The sequence below is a fragment of the Lates calcarifer genome, linkage group LG18 (assembly GCF_001640805.2).
Source record: "Lates calcarifer isolate ASB-BC8 linkage group LG18, TLL_Latcal_v3, whole genome shotgun sequence".
Classification (NCBI taxonomy): domain Eukaryota; kingdom Metazoa; phylum Chordata; class Actinopteri; family Centropomidae; genus Lates; species Lates calcarifer.
The window spans coordinates 9,234,766-9,253,338 of NC_066850.1; the positions used below are offsets into that span (position 1 = coordinate 9,234,766).

The 18,573-nt window shown below is 40.6% G+C and overlaps 1 protein-coding gene across 7 annotated transcripts in view; it reads right to left on the reverse strand.

Annotated features, from left to right (window-relative positions):
* Positions 1 to 18,573, reverse strand: part of magi2a (membrane associated guanylate kinase, WW and PDZ domain containing 2a) — a 197,996-nt gene extending 179,423 nt beyond the window's left edge. For all 7 annotated transcript variants that reach the window (XM_018680922.2, XM_018680921.2, XM_018680920.2 and 4 more), the window contains exon 1: positions 18,109 to 18,573. In XM_018680922.2, the coding sequence (XP_018536438.1) occupies positions 18,109 to 18,409 (301 nt within the window). In that variant the 5' untranslated portion in view covers positions 18,410 to 18,573. The remainder of the gene's footprint in view (positions 1 to 18,108) is intronic.

The following is an 18,573-nucleotide window of genomic DNA, read 5'->3' on the forward strand; positions in this document are numbered from 1 at the left end:
CCTTTTTTTGCAAACTCCACAAATGCTTAGTCTGTTTGTTCTGTAAGTATGGGGTCTATTAATTTCTACAAGATAGCCAAAGAGGATTTATTATTCAAAATGACCTGGTGACATATCTGCCTGTAACAGCTACAGTTTTAAAGCCAAACTTGTCCAGACATTTTCAAGCCCATAAGAAGCACTATGAATGACTGGGAGCTGTAGAGTTTGGCAGTCAACATCAGCTGGCTATAAACAGTTTAGCATGGTTCTTGAATAAAGAGTTTTATGTGCATGAAGAGGCCATTCCTCCGCCCTGTGGGTGTAGTAGGAGGAGGCTCCTGATAAGTTACGAGACGGCGCTAAATTCTCATCTCTTCCAACAGTGTTAAGACATGAACCTCAACATGCCTTAGGCAGAGCTGCTGTGATAATTTGCCGAACCGCAGTAAACAAGGCTTTCTGCGACAAGCAGAAATGCCTCCAGGCTGCACAGTGGAAGCGCTGGAATGTCTTGGACAGAGCTGTTTAGGGAACTGTGTATATCTGTTTGACCTCATTAGTACCGCAGGCCAGGGCTGTATAGTCCATGTGCCAAGTTTGTACTCACCCTCCTACTTTATACACATCACTGGGAGGAAGCTCGTTTGCTAGGATGAATTGGGGAGGGGCTGCGAAAACGAGGGATAGACAGAGAAAGAGTGTTTGTGTTTATTTGCACAGGGATTTACTTACACTGTTGGCATGTTGATAAGGGCACCACAGTTGTTAGATGAGAGGATTTGGATGTTAGAGCAGGAGAATGAGAAAGTAAGTACCAAAACACACCACACACAACACACAGCATCCTTGGCATACTAATAATATGTTTCGAAAATGTAATAATCACTGTGACTGAGTCACTTGCTCAGGCAAAGCATGAAATGTTACCAAGATACACAGGGTGTGCAAATTATTCCGAGGACTACATTCTCCTTCCTGTATTTCCCTGAATATAAAATCCCAAAAGCAGACATAAGACTTCTTCCATGACAACTGTGCTGTGCTGTGAGAGCTGTGCATGCAGACCTGCGCCCGCGCGCACACACATACACATACACACACATACACCATATCTCCCTCACAAACCAATGTGCAACCGTTAAGGTGCACGGTGCAACGTCAATGCAAGACTGTAATGTGTGATGACAAGAGGCCAGGACTTGTATTCATCCTCCAGTGCTCATGAAAGGCATCCAGTGGAGAAAAGAGAGCATTCTGTTTCAGAGCATTTAGAAATGTCTCATTGCCTTTCTGCACAGACAGCTATTGTATGACTTAACTGAAGAGGGCACATTCAGTGTGTACCAGTCAGGCAGATACAGGTAGGTGTAAAAGAGAAGGCCAAATTGGCCCTGACAATCTAGGGGAAGTGGAAATGTGGGTACAGTGGGCCAGCAACACTCCACTGTAGGCCATACCTCACATGTATGGATTAGATCCAGCAGGTTTACTGTATACAAACATAAAGCAGTCTGAATGGTGTCATTAACAATGATTCATCTAGTGCCAGAAGTAAATGGCTGTAAGGACCTGGAACCACATTAAAGGCCTCCAGTGCAATATTGTGCCCACACTGAATATGGAGTTGTTTAACAGTAAAGTGATGCTGAGCTCCAAGCAACTGCGACAGAGAATTTTCCTCAATACAATCACCATCAGCTGGCACTCTTTGTGGATGTCAGCTCAGCAATGCACCACTGAGTGGATCTATTTACAGAGAGGCTGTGTGATAGTTTCCTCCCAAGTACTTTAACATCTCCATTCTCCTTCGGAGGCCCCAGCTACAGACACCTTGGAGGAAACAAGAGTCCAAATTAACCCTGGGACCAAATTACATTACTGGCATCCAACCACAACAGTATCCCAACTATAAAAACCTTCCACCAGAATTAAGGATGTACCAAACTGATTAGGAGGATCAGGATTAGGGTCGATCCAAAACCCAAACCATTACCAATCCTTATTTTTGTTTTGGGTTAGGCATCTTTCAAACACACTTAAAGGCATTCATTTTAAAATACTACTAGCAAAGTGATCCATAAGGGAACTGCTGCTCACACAAAATACTAATGATGTGACAACACAAGTCACCAAGTGTTACAAGTATATCTGCTTTGGGTTTAAAAATGGCAACCAACTCATCGTAATTCAGTGACAACTTACACCTCTAAAATGCGGCTGCTGGTTGAAGACTGCATTTGAATTTCAGGAGCTAAATAGATGCTGTTCAAACCGTCTTGACATAACAGATCAAGTGACACGCTCTGCAGATATAATGATAAAATGAACTACTATGCAAAATATTACAAAAAATCATCAATATTTACACATCAGTAATTAAGCACTTTGTACATACACAGCTATCATGATGATAACACAAGTGTACAAGTAGGTGGAGCAAGTGGTAAAATAAAAAAAATAAATCTTTGATCACAGTTGGTTTTCAGTCCATCCTCTCCCTCCCACCAGCACTGGGTACCAGTGAAACCATTCTTTACCATGTAGAAGAAAGGCAAAATTACTCTTCTTTATGTGCACACAGCAAGGCTGGTTTCACTCTTATTTAGCTGAGCGTCTTTTCAGGGACAGTGAGGCTGTGGCTGGCACTGCACTCCCATTTGGGACCAACTTGGCGCCAAGGCTTTTCCTGTAGCATTCCGTCACAGATACAGAAAAACACCATACAACTCCTCTCCACATGAGGTCTGGGTGTTGCAGGGACCGGATGGCAACACCCACAATGCATACTGGCACAGGAAGAGAGGAAGGGAAGCGAATTGAGAGAGAAGGTAGGAAAGCAACAGAGAGTTACAGATGTAGAGAACGGAGTGCAGAGATAGAAGGGAAGCTTAGCAATGCAGCCCCTCATTTACCACGCCTAATTAGAATAACAATGGGTGCTTTCAAGTTAGAATAATAGAGGCCCATCACTCATCATAATGGCTAGAAGCATTGCCTGGCCGGGGCAAAACCCATACAGTCTGCCACAGGAACCAGGGGAGGTTCATATAGTAGTCAGTCAGTGCATTGAAGTAGCGGCTAATAGAGGCATTGGTCTGGGCCAGTGGACTGAAGCCAGAGGCTACTGGACAGTTTAACAAGCTTAGAGAAGGCAGTGTTACAAGCGAGCACCATTAAATTCCATTACAGCCCTCAGACTTCACTTTTTGAGAAAGCACACACACGAGGAGTGGTCAAGTGCGAGCTTCAAAAAGTCCCTTAAATGAAATATCTCTTCACCATGCTTCATTTTGTTATTGTCTACTTTGTTTTATATTTATTGTTTCAAATATTTTCTTTCTGGCAGATCGAAGCCACAGTGCCATTTTAGTTAATACTTTAATTCACACCTTTTTATACTCAGTACATGGTAGAACATGCTTGTTGGAGCTAAAAAGTTACACTACTTAAATGATCTCAAGAACATTAAGACTACATATGAATAGTAACCCCTTGATGTAAAAATCAGTTTGACCCCAATGACACGGGAATATAAAAGAAATTGAGAGTACTGAGAAAGTGAACAAAAGGCTCATTAAATAGAGTAGGTGAAATTATCTTTTCTTGGAGGACAATGTGAAAAGCTTGTTATTCGGTGCATGAACTACAGCTATATTTGTGGTCAGTACACAGAGTGATTTTCAAACATGTGTTTGAATGTTTGTGTTTGATTGGATTAATTCCAGACGAGCGAAAGGAGAGTAGTAAACAGTGACCTTTCAAATGTAGTTCCTCTGCAAAGACTAAAAGGAACAAACCCCATATTTTTGCCTGAGGAGTAAGTTTTCAGTCTGAGAACAAAGGAGAACATGAGGAGGATGACTGCTCCTTCAATTTTCGTTTCATTCTCTTCATTTCATTAGTCTGTTTTCCCCCACTGCCTTCACAGTGAAAGGAAATAATCAAAAGGAAGAGTACAATGAGAGTACGAGGTGAGGGAGTTAGAGAAAGGGATATTAATTAGGGTGGAGTGCAAACAGCACAGCAGGAGTGACGGGAGTGAAGAACCAGAGCATTTTTTGTTAATTGTCGGAGGAAGTCAGGCAACACTTGCCGCCCCACTTCTTAAAGGATGTTGCGTTGGGAGAGGCGGGAGAGAAGGGAGAGAGGCCACACACTCCCCTGACCTCAGCCTAATTACTGCATACCTTGTGGTGAATAACAGCAATTCTGTAGAGACTCATGGAAGAGAGGAGGACGATGTGATGCCAGACGGCTGCCTAGTCCCCTTCGTACCTCCCTGTGGTTCAAAAAGCAGCACAGCATGGCTCTGCTGCCCTGGGGCAATGAGAACTTGTGTGGAAAGTGTGTATCTGTGTGCTCTACATTCTCCAGTCTCTTCATCACTCGCTGCATTATGCTCTCGTCCCTGCCATAATATCGAAGAGACGGGAGTTCTTGAAATTCACCAGAAACCTAGACTGAACGCAGATCTCAAAGTAGCCCTGAGCGGCATGAGTTTTCGATCAACAGTCGAGTGTGAGTTATGCTTTCTACAACAAGCTCAGAATGTCAGACTCAACTGCACTGGGATGATAAAGTCAAAGAGGGCACATTTTGGACAACATATTTTCAGCTTTGCAAGAAGCTCCTGGAGCATAAAATCAATTTTTAAAGAAACAAAGCACAGGGGAGAAAATAACAGCCACGGGTTACTTAGAACAGCGCATGGCCACAGTATGGCCAACAGCCCAAAGATTCTTCTACATTTTACTCTAACATCAAGACAACCAAAACAGCCATCTAACGCAAGAGATGGATTTAAACCTGCAACTTTGTACTAATTTTTAGCAAAACTGTAAAAACAACAGCAGTAGAAGGTACTGTATTCATTACAATCAAGGGAGAGCCAGCGCCAACACATTTTTTCATAGTCCTTCCTCCATTTCTTCCATGCTTGTTGGCTTGGATTGTAAAAGCGGTGGTGAATATTACCATGGCAATGAACAAATCCAGTCACACTGTATTAATCCTTCACATTGTCATCCTTGACGCAACAGCGACCTGTGACATTTTGCAGTCGTAAATGTGTCATTTCGGTCGAGACACAAATGTTAAAAGAGCCGAGCGACTGGGTTCAGATTAGATTTAGTATAAAGGGTCTGACTGCTGTAAAAGTGTGACACATTTGAAAGATTAGTCGTCTAACTGCCTGCCAAAAAATAAAAGATGATCTCGCTGAGCCTGTGCCAAGTCACAAAACACTGTCTTTTTTGCATGAAAAATTATGAATTAACAAATAGGTCTGGTATAATTCAAAGTATCTGCTCATACAACATTTAACTGCGTATTAGAAGGATGTCATCTAAATCATATACATGTTTTGTATGCTTAATGTAGGTCATGTGATCAAATCTTTAAATTTGTAGTAGATCTAAAACAGTTTCTTGTAGAGTTGGAGAATATATACTTATAGATGTACTAATGTACAGTAAACCTCCGCTAACATCAGAAAATGATGTCATTTCTATGAACTAGCATGAACAGAGGAACTATTTCACACAGCAAATGTCAGTTATATATTAACAGTATTTATGTTATAAATACAATATCTTGCCCAAGGATACTTTAGCACGGACAGGAGAAGCCAGGGATCGAACCGCTGACCTTCCGATTAGTGGGCGAGCCGCTCTACCTCCTGAACCACAGCTCGCCACATAATGTGGCTATAATGGCCAAACAGGTGGTTCTTCATTTCTCTGACTTTAAACCATAAGTTAAGACCAGAAAACAAAATGATGACAAAAATCACCTATCGGGTCACATACTGTATAACACAATTAATATCAAAGAACATAATTACTTCTCCTGGTTTTGCTTATTGTATCACATTATTGAAATTTTTTCCCATGTTAAATTGGATTTCAGATCTACATCATTAAGAAGGCAATCAAACAGTAAACTCTAAAAAATATAAAGAATTCAGACAAGTTCTCTTGTTTTATCTCAGCTGTGTAATGTACTCTTGTTAATATATTTCTTATTCATTTGAGAATCAGTCAATTTGACATTAAATCTAAAGTTTTATCAAATTAAAAAAAAACATACTTTTCATTTTCTTTTCTTGTGATATGTTTATGTAGCTGTTAATGTGCTCAAGAACCATTTGTAAAAGTAACTTTTGGCTTATTTTCAACAGACAATAATACTGAGGTGACAACTTAATCTTATAACAGCTTTCTGTGTCAGAGAGAAAATTCTAACAGTTAAATTTTCATTATATTTCTTTTAGTACATAAAACTACGCCTCATTCGTCAAACAGCTAATCTAATTACTGTATCCCTTGTCATTTTAGGAAAATGCTTTTCACTTTAATAAGAAGATTCAGTGAAATGAAATTGAATTTTGCCTTTAAATAATGCAGAAAAACAACAACAACAAAAGATGTTTTTGAGGAGCTTGTGTTAAATGGAGCATAAGCTGATGTCCAAAAATGTGTCATCTGATGGACAGAGAGAGAGAACACAGAGAGCAGCACTGCCATGGTTGTCAATCGAATTAAAATGTGTGAAAAACAGAGTGTCAACGCTTTCCCTCCCTCCCTTCTTCCTTCCCTCCCTTCTTTACTCTGCATCTACAGAGCATCAGGTGCGTCTCTCTCTCTCATGGCCAGCCTGTCTTTCAGAAGGTCCCTCGTTCTCTCGCCGACAGTTAGGAAGGCATGAATAATGTCTGCGAGCACGAGGATGGACAGGCCAAGCTGCGCAGTCAGTCTCTTCATCTCCCAACTGATTGAAACGTGCCTCTTTCAGTTCCCATCGGAGAACGGGATGAAATGAGCGTATGAATGGGAAGGAGGGAGACGGAGGAGAGAGGGGGAAAGAAAAGCAATAGATAGTGCTGCATATGTAAAAACCTCCCAGGAGTGATGATGTGAGCTGGCTTAAAGCAGCTGGAGGTGACCTCGCTGCAGGCAAAACTAACAAGGTGGGGTAAGAGGCAGGTTGCTAAAGGAGCTAAAGGCTAGTAAAGACTTGACAGGAATCCCCAAAAAAGTCAAAACCATCCACAGACATTAGAGGGACATTTGAATCCTCAGTGTGAGGCAGCAGAGTAAGACAGATGTGGTCGGAGAATAGGCTTATTAGTGCACAGACTGTTACAACGCAGAGGCAGTGGTAGGTTTTATTGAATGGACATGTTAATAATGTGTCTCATCGTTCCTCGTAGGATCTATACTGCCTCGGCGGTGGATCAATGTCTGGTTTACAGTATTATTGCAGACTCTTTATCTTGTCAGAAACTGCTGCTCTATCAGTTCTGGACCTGTAGTTTTTGCTTCTAACAACACAAACAAGAATCAATATTTCAGGCAGATATTGGGTTTGTGTAGTTGTGTTTTTATTTTATATGAACTCGATGTCATCAATTGCTCATAAATTTGTTTGATTACTTATTGTTTACTTGCATGATCACTAATACTAATATGTCATGTCAGTTCAATTCAACTATGTCTGTCAGGTAGCTATAGGGTCACTGTTGGTTTCAGGTGCTTTCTTGACAAGGAAATAAATAACAGTCTCATGCTCAAGTGTCGAGCTAAAACCAGGAGGCAATTAGCTTAGCCTAGCGTAAAGAGCAGAACAGGAAGAGACAGCAAGACACATCTAAGATTCACTAATTAACATGTTATATCTTACTTGTTTAATCTGTATACAAACAAAAATGTAGAAATGATGGTTTGTGGTTCTACAGAGAGCCACATGCTGCTTCCAGTCTTTATCCTAAAATAACAAAAAAAAGTATGTTTTCTGTTTCCAGGACAACCAGATAGCATATTATGTCCCTGTGCACCCAGTCTTTTTGTCATTCACTGTCCATCATTTGTAGCGCCAATTACCCCTAAAAAAATCCATCCCTAAACCACTCAGAAACACACATAACAAAATGGACAAAAATACAACCGCTCCCTTTCATAAACACACATACAGTCATCCATGTAGAATGAGAAGACAAGACTATTTGATCCTTGCCAAGAGACGGGCAGGGAAAGACAGACCAACCACCGCGGCTCTCAGAAAGGCTTTAATCGCTCTGTATTGATTGTTCTCCTTTTTTTTGGTGAATCAGCAACAACTAGTGTGGGCTGAGGAGTTTGCTTAATATTCCCTTCTCTCTGCTAGCAGGTCAGCCAATTTCACCCTCCCCGATGCCTTCGCTCCAAAATATCCCATTTAGATCTCATTTATATTCATACCACTGGCAGTTTCGAGGTGCAGAAATATTAACTTTGCCCAACAAGAAATATGAAATCTCACAATATCTCCCTCTACAAAATCTTATGGGATCCAGGGGTTGCACCTTTAAAATTTTGCAGGTTGCACAACAGCAGTCCATAGCCACTTTGTGATTCATCACAGCTTTATAACCACAATCTGATGTTTACTTTTGGCTCATCATCTGCCTACAGGGCTGCTGGGTCTACAATATTCCTCTTTCTGACTTTGATTGGGTTTTGATAGAGAATATGCCTGAAGGAGGCTGAAAACAAGACTGCAATGCAAGGAAAATTACATTTGACTAAAGGTGACAGCATTGATTTGTTGCAAACATCAGAAAAATCACCTTATCTTTGGGACAAAGGAGGTGTCATAGAAACTTGACAATAAACATCACAGGGAGACATTTTATGACAAATGAGCATTCCTGTAAAACAAATAACACATCCCTAGTGTCACTCTGTGTAAAGCTGTGTACATATACAGTATGCTATACATAAATCATTCACTATCTAGGGCTGAAAATATAATACATGCTTACTGGCAGCTTCAGTGTCAATATCAATCAACATCAAACACACTAAAACAGATGTGTTTGATGTATTACACATCCTTTAAAAAAGAGAAGTTTAATCCTCCTTTATTTGGCACACCAAGATTGCCAAATCATTCATGTTAAGATATTCTGAGTGAAATATGTTGGGCCATCTGGAGAGATTTTCATATTACAAAATACTAGACTTGTTCATAATCACAGGATCTGCCGAGTGCTGAAACAGTTAGTCAAAGAGCTGATCTGTAAAACAGCAAAAAAATTAACTTGACTTGTCGTGATTCTAGGACTACAACTAATGATTATGTACTAGACATGGCACTTTCAGAAAGTCTCTCTATATTTGTGTTATCCTCAGGATAAATTCTAATAACTGAGGTGAATCTTCTGACTTGTCATCTAGTGCCATCATGTCAAACAAGTAGCACACAACAGGCACTTTGTGTTTGGTGCCAATTAGTAAATGGTAGCACGCTAAACTAAGATAGCAAACAAGGTGAACATTATACCTACTAAACGTCAGCATGTTAGCATTGTCAGTGTGAGCATGTAAACAAGCAAACTGTTGTGCCTAAGTTCAGCCTCACCGAGCTTGATAAATGAGTGATTTCATTACCAACATTGCTTCCATTTCTGTCAATTGACTAAATGAATAAATGACTCATTTCAGCTTTATATTTTCTGGTTACAGCGTCTCAGATGTTCAGATTTGCTGCTTTTTCTTTTTCAAATCTTCAGTTCAGCACCTTTAACATTCTGTGCTGCTACTCGCACTAAATAAACCATTTATGGGTGACACTTTGAATAATGGTAATTTGACCCAATTGATTTTTTTAGAACAAAATGAATATCAATTAAAAAAACAATACATCAATTGACAATTAAAATAAGTGTTAGCTTTAGTCTTAAATCCAGCTGCAGTTGGCTTTAATATGCTGTGATGAAAAGCAGTTCTTACCATAACATATGATTAATAACAATCAACTACTTAGACAGTATAAAAGATTACACATAATGTGCTTGTATCTAACATATGGTCATAGGTAAATTGTGAGAAGCTGCACAAGCTTTCTGAAAAGGACCGAAACAGTTACATAAGAGAGCAACTGCTTACTAAATTCATGCACAATAGCAAATTGTACTAACTTGAATAAACCTACAGACACAAACAATGGGACAGAGAGCAACAGACACAGTTACACACTGTCTCTCATTCATCTACAATCTATTAGAATGAAAAGGTAAGAGGCTCCTCTCTATTCTGAGTTTCTTTATGCTCCAGACAATTTATTCATAGACTTCAGATAATGGAGAGGGTCATTGATTTCTTCCACCTTCTTTCACCTTTAACGAGAAATATAGCACTTTACTGTCAAAAAAGAGACAGATTCACTGATTCCTCGATACTTTCAGTTAATGTTAATGTAATGCCATAGAGGCACAAACAAACACCAGCATAGTCCTAGACGTCTTAGACGTGCATGCCACCACACAACACACCATGCATGCACCACAGTACACGCACACACACATAAGATTGCAGCCTCTCCATTCCTTGGTCTTTGAAATACTTCCCCTTGCCACAACAGATGGCTGATGTTGACAAGGAGGAAGACAGTTATATGTATGTCTGAGTGAGCTTGTGTGTGTGTGTGTGTGTGTGCGCGCCCTATCATTACCTGTCCCCAGAGGTGAGCCTGGCAGTCAGACAGTGTAACAGAGGCAACGACAACAGGTTCCCTCCAACAAACCTCTGTCAAGCATGATTGGACAGCATGTGGTAAGTGGTGCTAGGGCCCTAGGGATGCGCGCACACGCACACACACAGTAGGATAACTGTTCTTTACGCCCACGTGTGTGTCTTTGTGTGTGTGCTGCATGTGTATCACACTTTCTGTGTTGCACTTGCTGTTGCAACTTAACACTCTCAATGGGACCCTGACAAGAAGACTGATGAGTCTGACTGCATCGAGAATCATTACCGTACTCCCACACAACAGTGTGTGTCTGACTCAACACAACTTCGTCGGGATTTGCCCCGTCCCATCTTTCAAACCCCCAACAGACTAGTGACCGGTCCATACTCATCATCACTCACATCAGTCATTCCATTACTTGGGCACGCGCCATTGACTTGATGGTGTCATAACATACTGCTCTTCCCTTTGAGCTGCACCAGATAGTGTGCGTGGTGTTTTATGAATTGTTTCTTTGTTGTACAGATTTTTATGCTCAAGATTTCTGTATGATTTGGTCTCTGGGTACAATACAGCTGACCTTAACCATCAGGTTCAGCTGACACCAGCTGATGGGGCATACATTACTTTATCCAATGTATTTGCTTGAACACAGAGCTTCCAGCTACACAGCATGCCGTTCACAAGACAGTGATTCAACCATTGCATGAGAAGTATCGGTATAGCATGTTCTAAGAGGATGTGAGACATCATTATACAAGGCATGGGGTCATATACATTATTCCTGGTTTAGCTCCAAGTTGAGGCTTGTGAATAAGAAAGCATTAAGGAGGTACGAGGATGTGAATGTTAAGATTCTTTAATCCAAAACTGGCCTTCAATGAAATCTAAATTTCTGTGCTGGTGAAAAAAAAAAATCTCATTTAAATGGCAAAGATAGCTGTGTGCATATCTATAAAAACCTGTTAGACTGGATACAAAGATCAGAGTAATATGAACAAAACAGAAAGGTGGAATCACATCTCCTTTATTAGATTTAGATATAGATTTGGGCTTTATTGGCCGCATTGCAACCAAATCCTCAGGCAAACACTTGAGGAGGACCAGGTTTTGTTGAAATGTCAACAATAAAGCCTGTCTAAATCTTATAAGAGACTGACAACACTAATTCCAGTGTGCAGCAACCTCTCTATTTTTTGCAGAAATATCCTCAACACTTAGCAAATGCTACAGCAAACCTTAACGTTTGAAAGCTTTTTGTTGGAAAGCAATTGTAAAGCTTAACAAATCCTGTACCAGGTCCTGGGTTTGTGTATGGCCAGAGTAATTTGTTTTAAATTAAAAAGAAGACAAACACAAAAGGGAAATAAAGGGCAGGAAATAATCTATCTACATCATGTTGAGCTCATCAGCTGCTTTCACATGCAACAGAGTACAGAGTTTCCTATTGAACCTCAAGTCTAATACAATCAAAAGTGTTGTTGGCCTCACAACATAACACTGCTCGAGTTAAACATGGAAATGACACTGATCAGCATTGGTATAAAAGGGTGAAATGCATTTATATAACTAATATTACTATAGTTAAAAAATAACTTTGAGGATTACTTTGACTTTATATTAGATACTAGGGGATGACACAGCAGGTTTGCTATCAGGGATGCTAGCCCTCCTCCAGCATCTGTATATAACTATAATGTAACTATAGAAGTATAATATAAGGTATATGATGATAATATAACTATAACTCCATGCCAACAACCATCAGCTGATAACAATCATGTAATATTACTAAAAGCTCTAGAACAGCTACTAAATGGAGTTTGAGGTGATACTCCTCTGGGAACAATTAATGTCAACAAATTTCCTGGGAATTTATCCAATACAGAGTGTCAGGCCATCTCTACAGCCTCGCTCCCAGCTAGAAACAACCTTTTAAAACTAGAAACGTCCTGCCATGCTCTCTGCCATTTCTGCCTTGCTAAGGCTCCTTACGCTCAGGCTGCTGTAATGACTTTACCCCAACACCGGCTAACGCTAAGTGGGCACCCAGCGAGCACACTGATTGCCTTCGGCTGACCTGGAAATGTCTGCTCTCACCTGCACCCAACACCGCTCAGCGAGGCTCAATCAGCATACAGTCCTCAGCCACACTAGAGTACTGCTACAGTAAGAGCTTCTCACTACAGCGGCATGAAAGATGCAGTGACAGCCTCCATAGCCGGCTGCATTAATCCTTCACTGGGGCTGAAATAGGAAACTGAACTGGGGCATTACAGTGTGTGTATGTGTGTGAGAGAGAGACGGAGGGAAAGGAGCAGGGAATATGATGTAAAGCTAATTTATCTTGATGCTTTGGCAGCAATATTTATGAAATACAGAGGAAGAGAGTGTTTGAATCCCACTCTTCATGCAGATTATCCAAGGTAAGACTGGGTGAAAAGTGAATGGATTTGTAACACTTGTGATATACTTGCTTTTTACCATTTTGCAGGTGGCTGCGATATGACATTGTAGCATTATGGCATTGTTTACATACTATCTTGCGTGCTTTGTGTATACCTGGGGGATTAAATAATATCCACTACGCGGCAGATAACTGTTGAATCATCCCTGGCTGCCTACACAACCATTTTTGAGAATGTCTGATTTTGCCCAGCGTAAAATAATGGCGACACCTCCAACACACAGTGGACGTATCACAAAATCTGACTGCTGCTGCTCATGGCCTGTCCTAATCCTATTACTGACCTGTTTCCTGAGATCTGCCACATTTTTTGTATGCTTGTCTGAATCTGAAGAGACATGAGGGTGTCTCATTTCATACTCTAGCCGTGCCTTATAGGTGAATCCCTATGAACATCTCACAATCATCATGATGAAAGATAAAACAGTTAAGGCTGTGATAATTTCCAGAGTTGTAAAATCCAACAACTGTGCAGTGTTTTGGCATCAGATAAGCCTTTAAACACAGTAATCTATTACTCCAACTCAATGTTCCAGATCATATTTCATTATCTCAACAGTATCTGAAACAAATACAAGCAGAAGGCTGGCGACTGCCTCTATTGTGTTAATGTGATGATAACTGAAGAGAAAACATTCACAGCAGCAAGCTTTTTTTTTAGTTTCACTATGCTTTCCACCGTCGTCATTTGTTCAGAATTTGCTGCCGACCCTGCTTCACATTTTGAAATACTGCCCCACTGTTCATGGGCTAAATTGCAACTTTGCAGATACACAAGCAAAGCTCTGAGGGAACGCAGGATATGCCATCATGCAAAAGCGTATTTAAAAGCAAGTACATCAGCACTGCTGGAGGGTTAAAAAGGACAACTTTGACCTTTGCTAGCATCAAATCTACAGAGGCCGCAGTATCCACAGGAGGTAGTCTCAGCTCCATCCTTACATTATCCATCATGTCTTGCTCTAATGAGAATTCACAACATTTCTGGGAATGTAATTTTGCCCTGTGTCCTTTATACACCAATCAGTGTTTTGTGGAGATCCTAATTATGCCCTACAGGGCATGCCTGATTGCTGGAAGCAATATAATCTAATCCTCACCTCAGAGACTAATAAAAATCCTACTACTGCTTATGTGCATGAGTGTGAGCATTTAAGGTGACATGAAAAATTTGTCATATTACATGGGAACATGGGAAATTAAGTGCATTTAAACATGACTCATGTAAATGATAGTCTGGATTCCTAATAACACTGAAAACCATAATAAAAGTTGGAAATCCAGGCAAGATATCCCAAGAGAAAGTGACAGCTCTTTTAGAGTTGTGGCATTAGAGAAGCAGCGGACCACTGCAAAGGAGAACTTGATGTATTATTCAAAAAGGCCATGAACAACCTTTGGAGATCGACCATGCACGTAAACTGGTCAGTGATCTTGTTCCTCGGCTATAGGGGCTAAAGGAAGGAAAACAAAGCAGAATTTATGACTGTTTTATTGGACCGTAGCTGATCCATTGTGACACAGACGCAGAAGGTTTTAAATTTAATCACTGGCTGTTTGTCCATTTGAAGTGGCTCCCATCTGTAAAGGATAAAATTGTAGTTCACAAAAGGAGAGCTCAAGTTCCTGAAACGTTTTTCAATGAGCCTGAAGTCCACAAATGGAAACATTACAAGTGCAGAAATAAATTCATTTTTCTTCGAGTAACTGCAGATCAATTCAAAGCTCACACAAAGCAGCTGTTCACTGTGAGCAAAGCTTTGTTTACGGCTAAGTTTGACCAAAACCTTCACCTAATCTCAAGTACACCACTGATGTAGACAAACAGTGGTCAGAATTGGAAAGACTACTAACCCATCGTTACCACTGGATGTTATTCCTTCTTGAATGATATTTGTGCCTATAAATGCAGCAAATTTTCAAGCAGACCTTGTTGTAGCAGTAACAACAACAATAACAATAACAAGTATTTATCTAAATTTAAGGACCCCTGCCTAAGTGATTTTTTGACCATCTAAAAGACTGAGTGGGAAAACAACATTAAGCATAAGTACAACAAGCTGCTGACAAAATCTATTAAAATAAACAGACAAAAATTAATTCAAACTTAACACTTTCACTGACAGTAAATGCTTTCCAACATGGTTTTTATTGTAAGTATCACAGGAAGTCCTGAGTAAAAGCCACTAAGTGACAGCACCCAGCTATGAAAGAGTCTTCCAGCAAGTACGAATTCGAGGTGTTTCTATGTGTGCTAGTCATGCGCGCTATGTGATTTTTTTCATCATGCAGGTAATTACAGATCTTTCCAAAAGTAGCCTTCAGAAGCATCCTGTGGCTCCACAGCATGCAGTAGTACTGGCTCAGAAATAAATAATTACAAATGACTAACTATGAAAACTATTTTCAGCAAGCTGTTTTTTTTTTTTTTATTCTGAGGCTTCCATGTATCATAGCAAAACAAGTGGATGTGCATCATCTTGCAGGCTCACTCCTTCAATAAGTCCAACAACCTAATATAACTGTAGGTAGTTTGTTCCTAGCCTCTGATAGCACTCACAGAGATGGTGGCAAGAATCCCGGACCTCCATCATCAAGGTTACAATAATTACGTTGTTAAGCTTATGAAATGGTCACAGTTTGGTTAGGTTCAGGCACAGAAACAACTTGGTTAGGTTTAGGAAAAGGTGGCCATGGTTTGGGTTAAAATACTTTAAGGTTAGAGGTCATAATTACTACAGCCACTAGAAGTTGTCTAAAGCTGGGATCAGACTGCACGATTTTTTTTGTATTTCACATTGGTCATCATGTCAGATTAGACAATCATAGTGTGACAAATTCTCACTGTGTCTTGGTCAGAAGACCACCAACCTATCATCATTCACATCCTTACATGTCGATGGGGAGGAGGGTCAAGAAATTGTAAACACACCGTCAAGAGTCTGCCAGACCAACAGCCAGTGACATAAGTCTGACGCCAAGGCAGTGCTCTGTCACCCTACTGGTCGCCATGAAGGAACATGTCATAGGACACTACGCTGGAAAACACAAAAAATTCTGATGCTAGACTTGTCGTCAGGATGTCATGGTCGTCACGTTGTCGTTCTTTGATTATATCACATGACAATGCCCCATACTTAGGCCCGATGTTGGAAGTTTGTCATCCATGATCTGACCTGGGCCTAACGATAAAACATAACAACAGGTCGTAATGAGCTGCCAGCACAGACGACCTATGGGCTTGTTTTTCACAGGAGAGTCTCTTCAATAAAGAATCAACTCTAACAGGTTACAGGAGTTTAACGTGTCTTTGCTGAGAAGTGAAATACATCTGTTAGTGCTGTAAGGACACTGCAAAAGAGTGTTTTTCCTCCATAATATTTACTAATATACATATCAATCATATCAAAAGCAACTTGACACTATAAACAGCCAATTGAGCAAACACAAGCAGAGCAACGGGAGAATATCAATCACTTTGGCAATCACTGGAGGATATTAATATTTCATGAAAAAAAAAGTTAACGCATTAGTTTGATATAGGCTTGGCCGCCTTTTGAATAAATCCCTGGTGTGACACTGAATTGCACACACCCATATCGTCACACACATACAAACACACAGGCTAAGACTTTGATCCAAAGCCTCTTACGGGGTTTTGCAGATTTTTCACCCCAAAATGAGAGTCCACAGATCCTCCGCTCAGCTCACACTGCAAGACACCCAGTGTCATTAACTGCAAAGATCAAAGACACAGACGGCCAGAGGAGTGTGTCCGTGACATAAGAGCTTCACGTCCAGTGGACAAAGTTGACAAGCATTAGATGGAGTTTGGAGTTGGTGCCAGTTAGAGCAAATTTACATGTTTTATTATTATTTTTTTTTTAATGTGAGCATCAACATGGGTGTTCTGGGTGCTACATGTGTCGCAATTCATACATTTCATTTCATTATGGACAGAAAAACCTCCTGGCTTCATGTGCCTCTACAGAAACCACAGCCTTCACTTAAGCAATCCACTGTACTCCCTGCTCAAACTCCCCCACCATAATATTCCTGAGGGGACAGTGACCTTAACATACTTTATGGTATTTTTCATTTCCCATGACACTGCTATAATGTTGAAATAGAGACTCTGGGATTTTCTCTTATATTTATACAATATCCTTTCCAAATCCAATTTAGTCCACTCAATGTGGCACAAATTGGATAATAAATTTTACATACTTAAATGTCTGCTCCACAAAAGAAAAAAAAAAGATTAATAAACCCATACATACGTGTGTGATTCAAAGGTTAAACTAAAAGTGTTGGGCAATTTTCTTCTTCCTCAAGAAAGAAAACAAACTTGTACCCCGGAGACTGAACTTGGGCAGGTGCCACGTAAACATAACAGTATTAAATGACAAATTAGAAACCTCAGACTGCAACTAATGATTATTTTAACTGCAAATTATTTTCTGAATTAGTCCTTGGGGTCTGTAAATGAACAGATAATAGTGAAAAATGAACCTGTGTTGACATGTTCAAACTTCTTGTTTAGGCTGAGACAGACCAGGGACAATTTCAGAGTTTGACAATAAAGCTCAATCTAATCTAATCTAGTATCTAATCTAATCCAGTGTTTATACCAGTGGAATTATAGGGAATTGGATATTCTGTAATCCTGACCTATGGTGGCTGCTTGACATTTTGAAATATTAAAGTAAATACAGCATCCCTGTATGTTACCGTGAGTCATCTACAAAGCTTACACTATTCAATCCTGTTAATGAGTGAGTACTTGAATTTTGTGCAACGCTGGAATGTTCTGACTGCCTCAAATGTAACACACCCCCTTAAACGCTAAACTACACCACATAGCAACAGGACACAACCAATACAAGCTAAACACCTTCTTAAAACACCTTCTTCCAACAACGACTGCGGAAAGAATAATAATTTCGGAGTAGAGAATACATGTAACAACAATAAACACCCCCAAAAGTTTAATTTCTTTACGCGAGGGAGGGAGTCTCATCAGTTTTAGGGGACAATAGCTCTGCTGTCAAAACACAAAAGCGCGTTAAAAAGCTAGCGGTTTTCAAAAATGTCCGGGAAAAAAAACTACGACATGCGGGAAAGTTGGTTCGAAAGCTCAGGGACCTCACCTTGTTTGACACACTTGAGTCGGACGGGGTCTTTGCTGTGTTTGACCACAGCATGGACGTCCCTTGTGGTGAGTCCAGCCACCGGGGTATCATTGACTTCCAGTAAGAGTTCATCCTGGCAGAGTTTACCGCTGGGGCAAACCGCTCTGCCCGGGAGAAGCTCGCCGATAACCGGGAACTGTCCATTCTCAGCGCCGCCCTTCAACTCCAGCCCCAGCTCCCCCTCCTCATTCCTGCAAAGGACACTCTCGTGGACTTTGTTGGTCCAGTGGTTTTTCCTCTTCTTCAGGCTCTTGGACATGGCTCAAACAAGGGAAAATCACATGAGTGCGGCCGTGGAAGAAGTTTTGTCGCTCTTTGAAGTCCCCCAGTGTCACCGCAACACTGTAATGTGTCCAGTTTCAATAGTAAACGCCAGTTGTATCCATGTCAGCGCACGTACTCACACGCACAGCAGCTGGATCA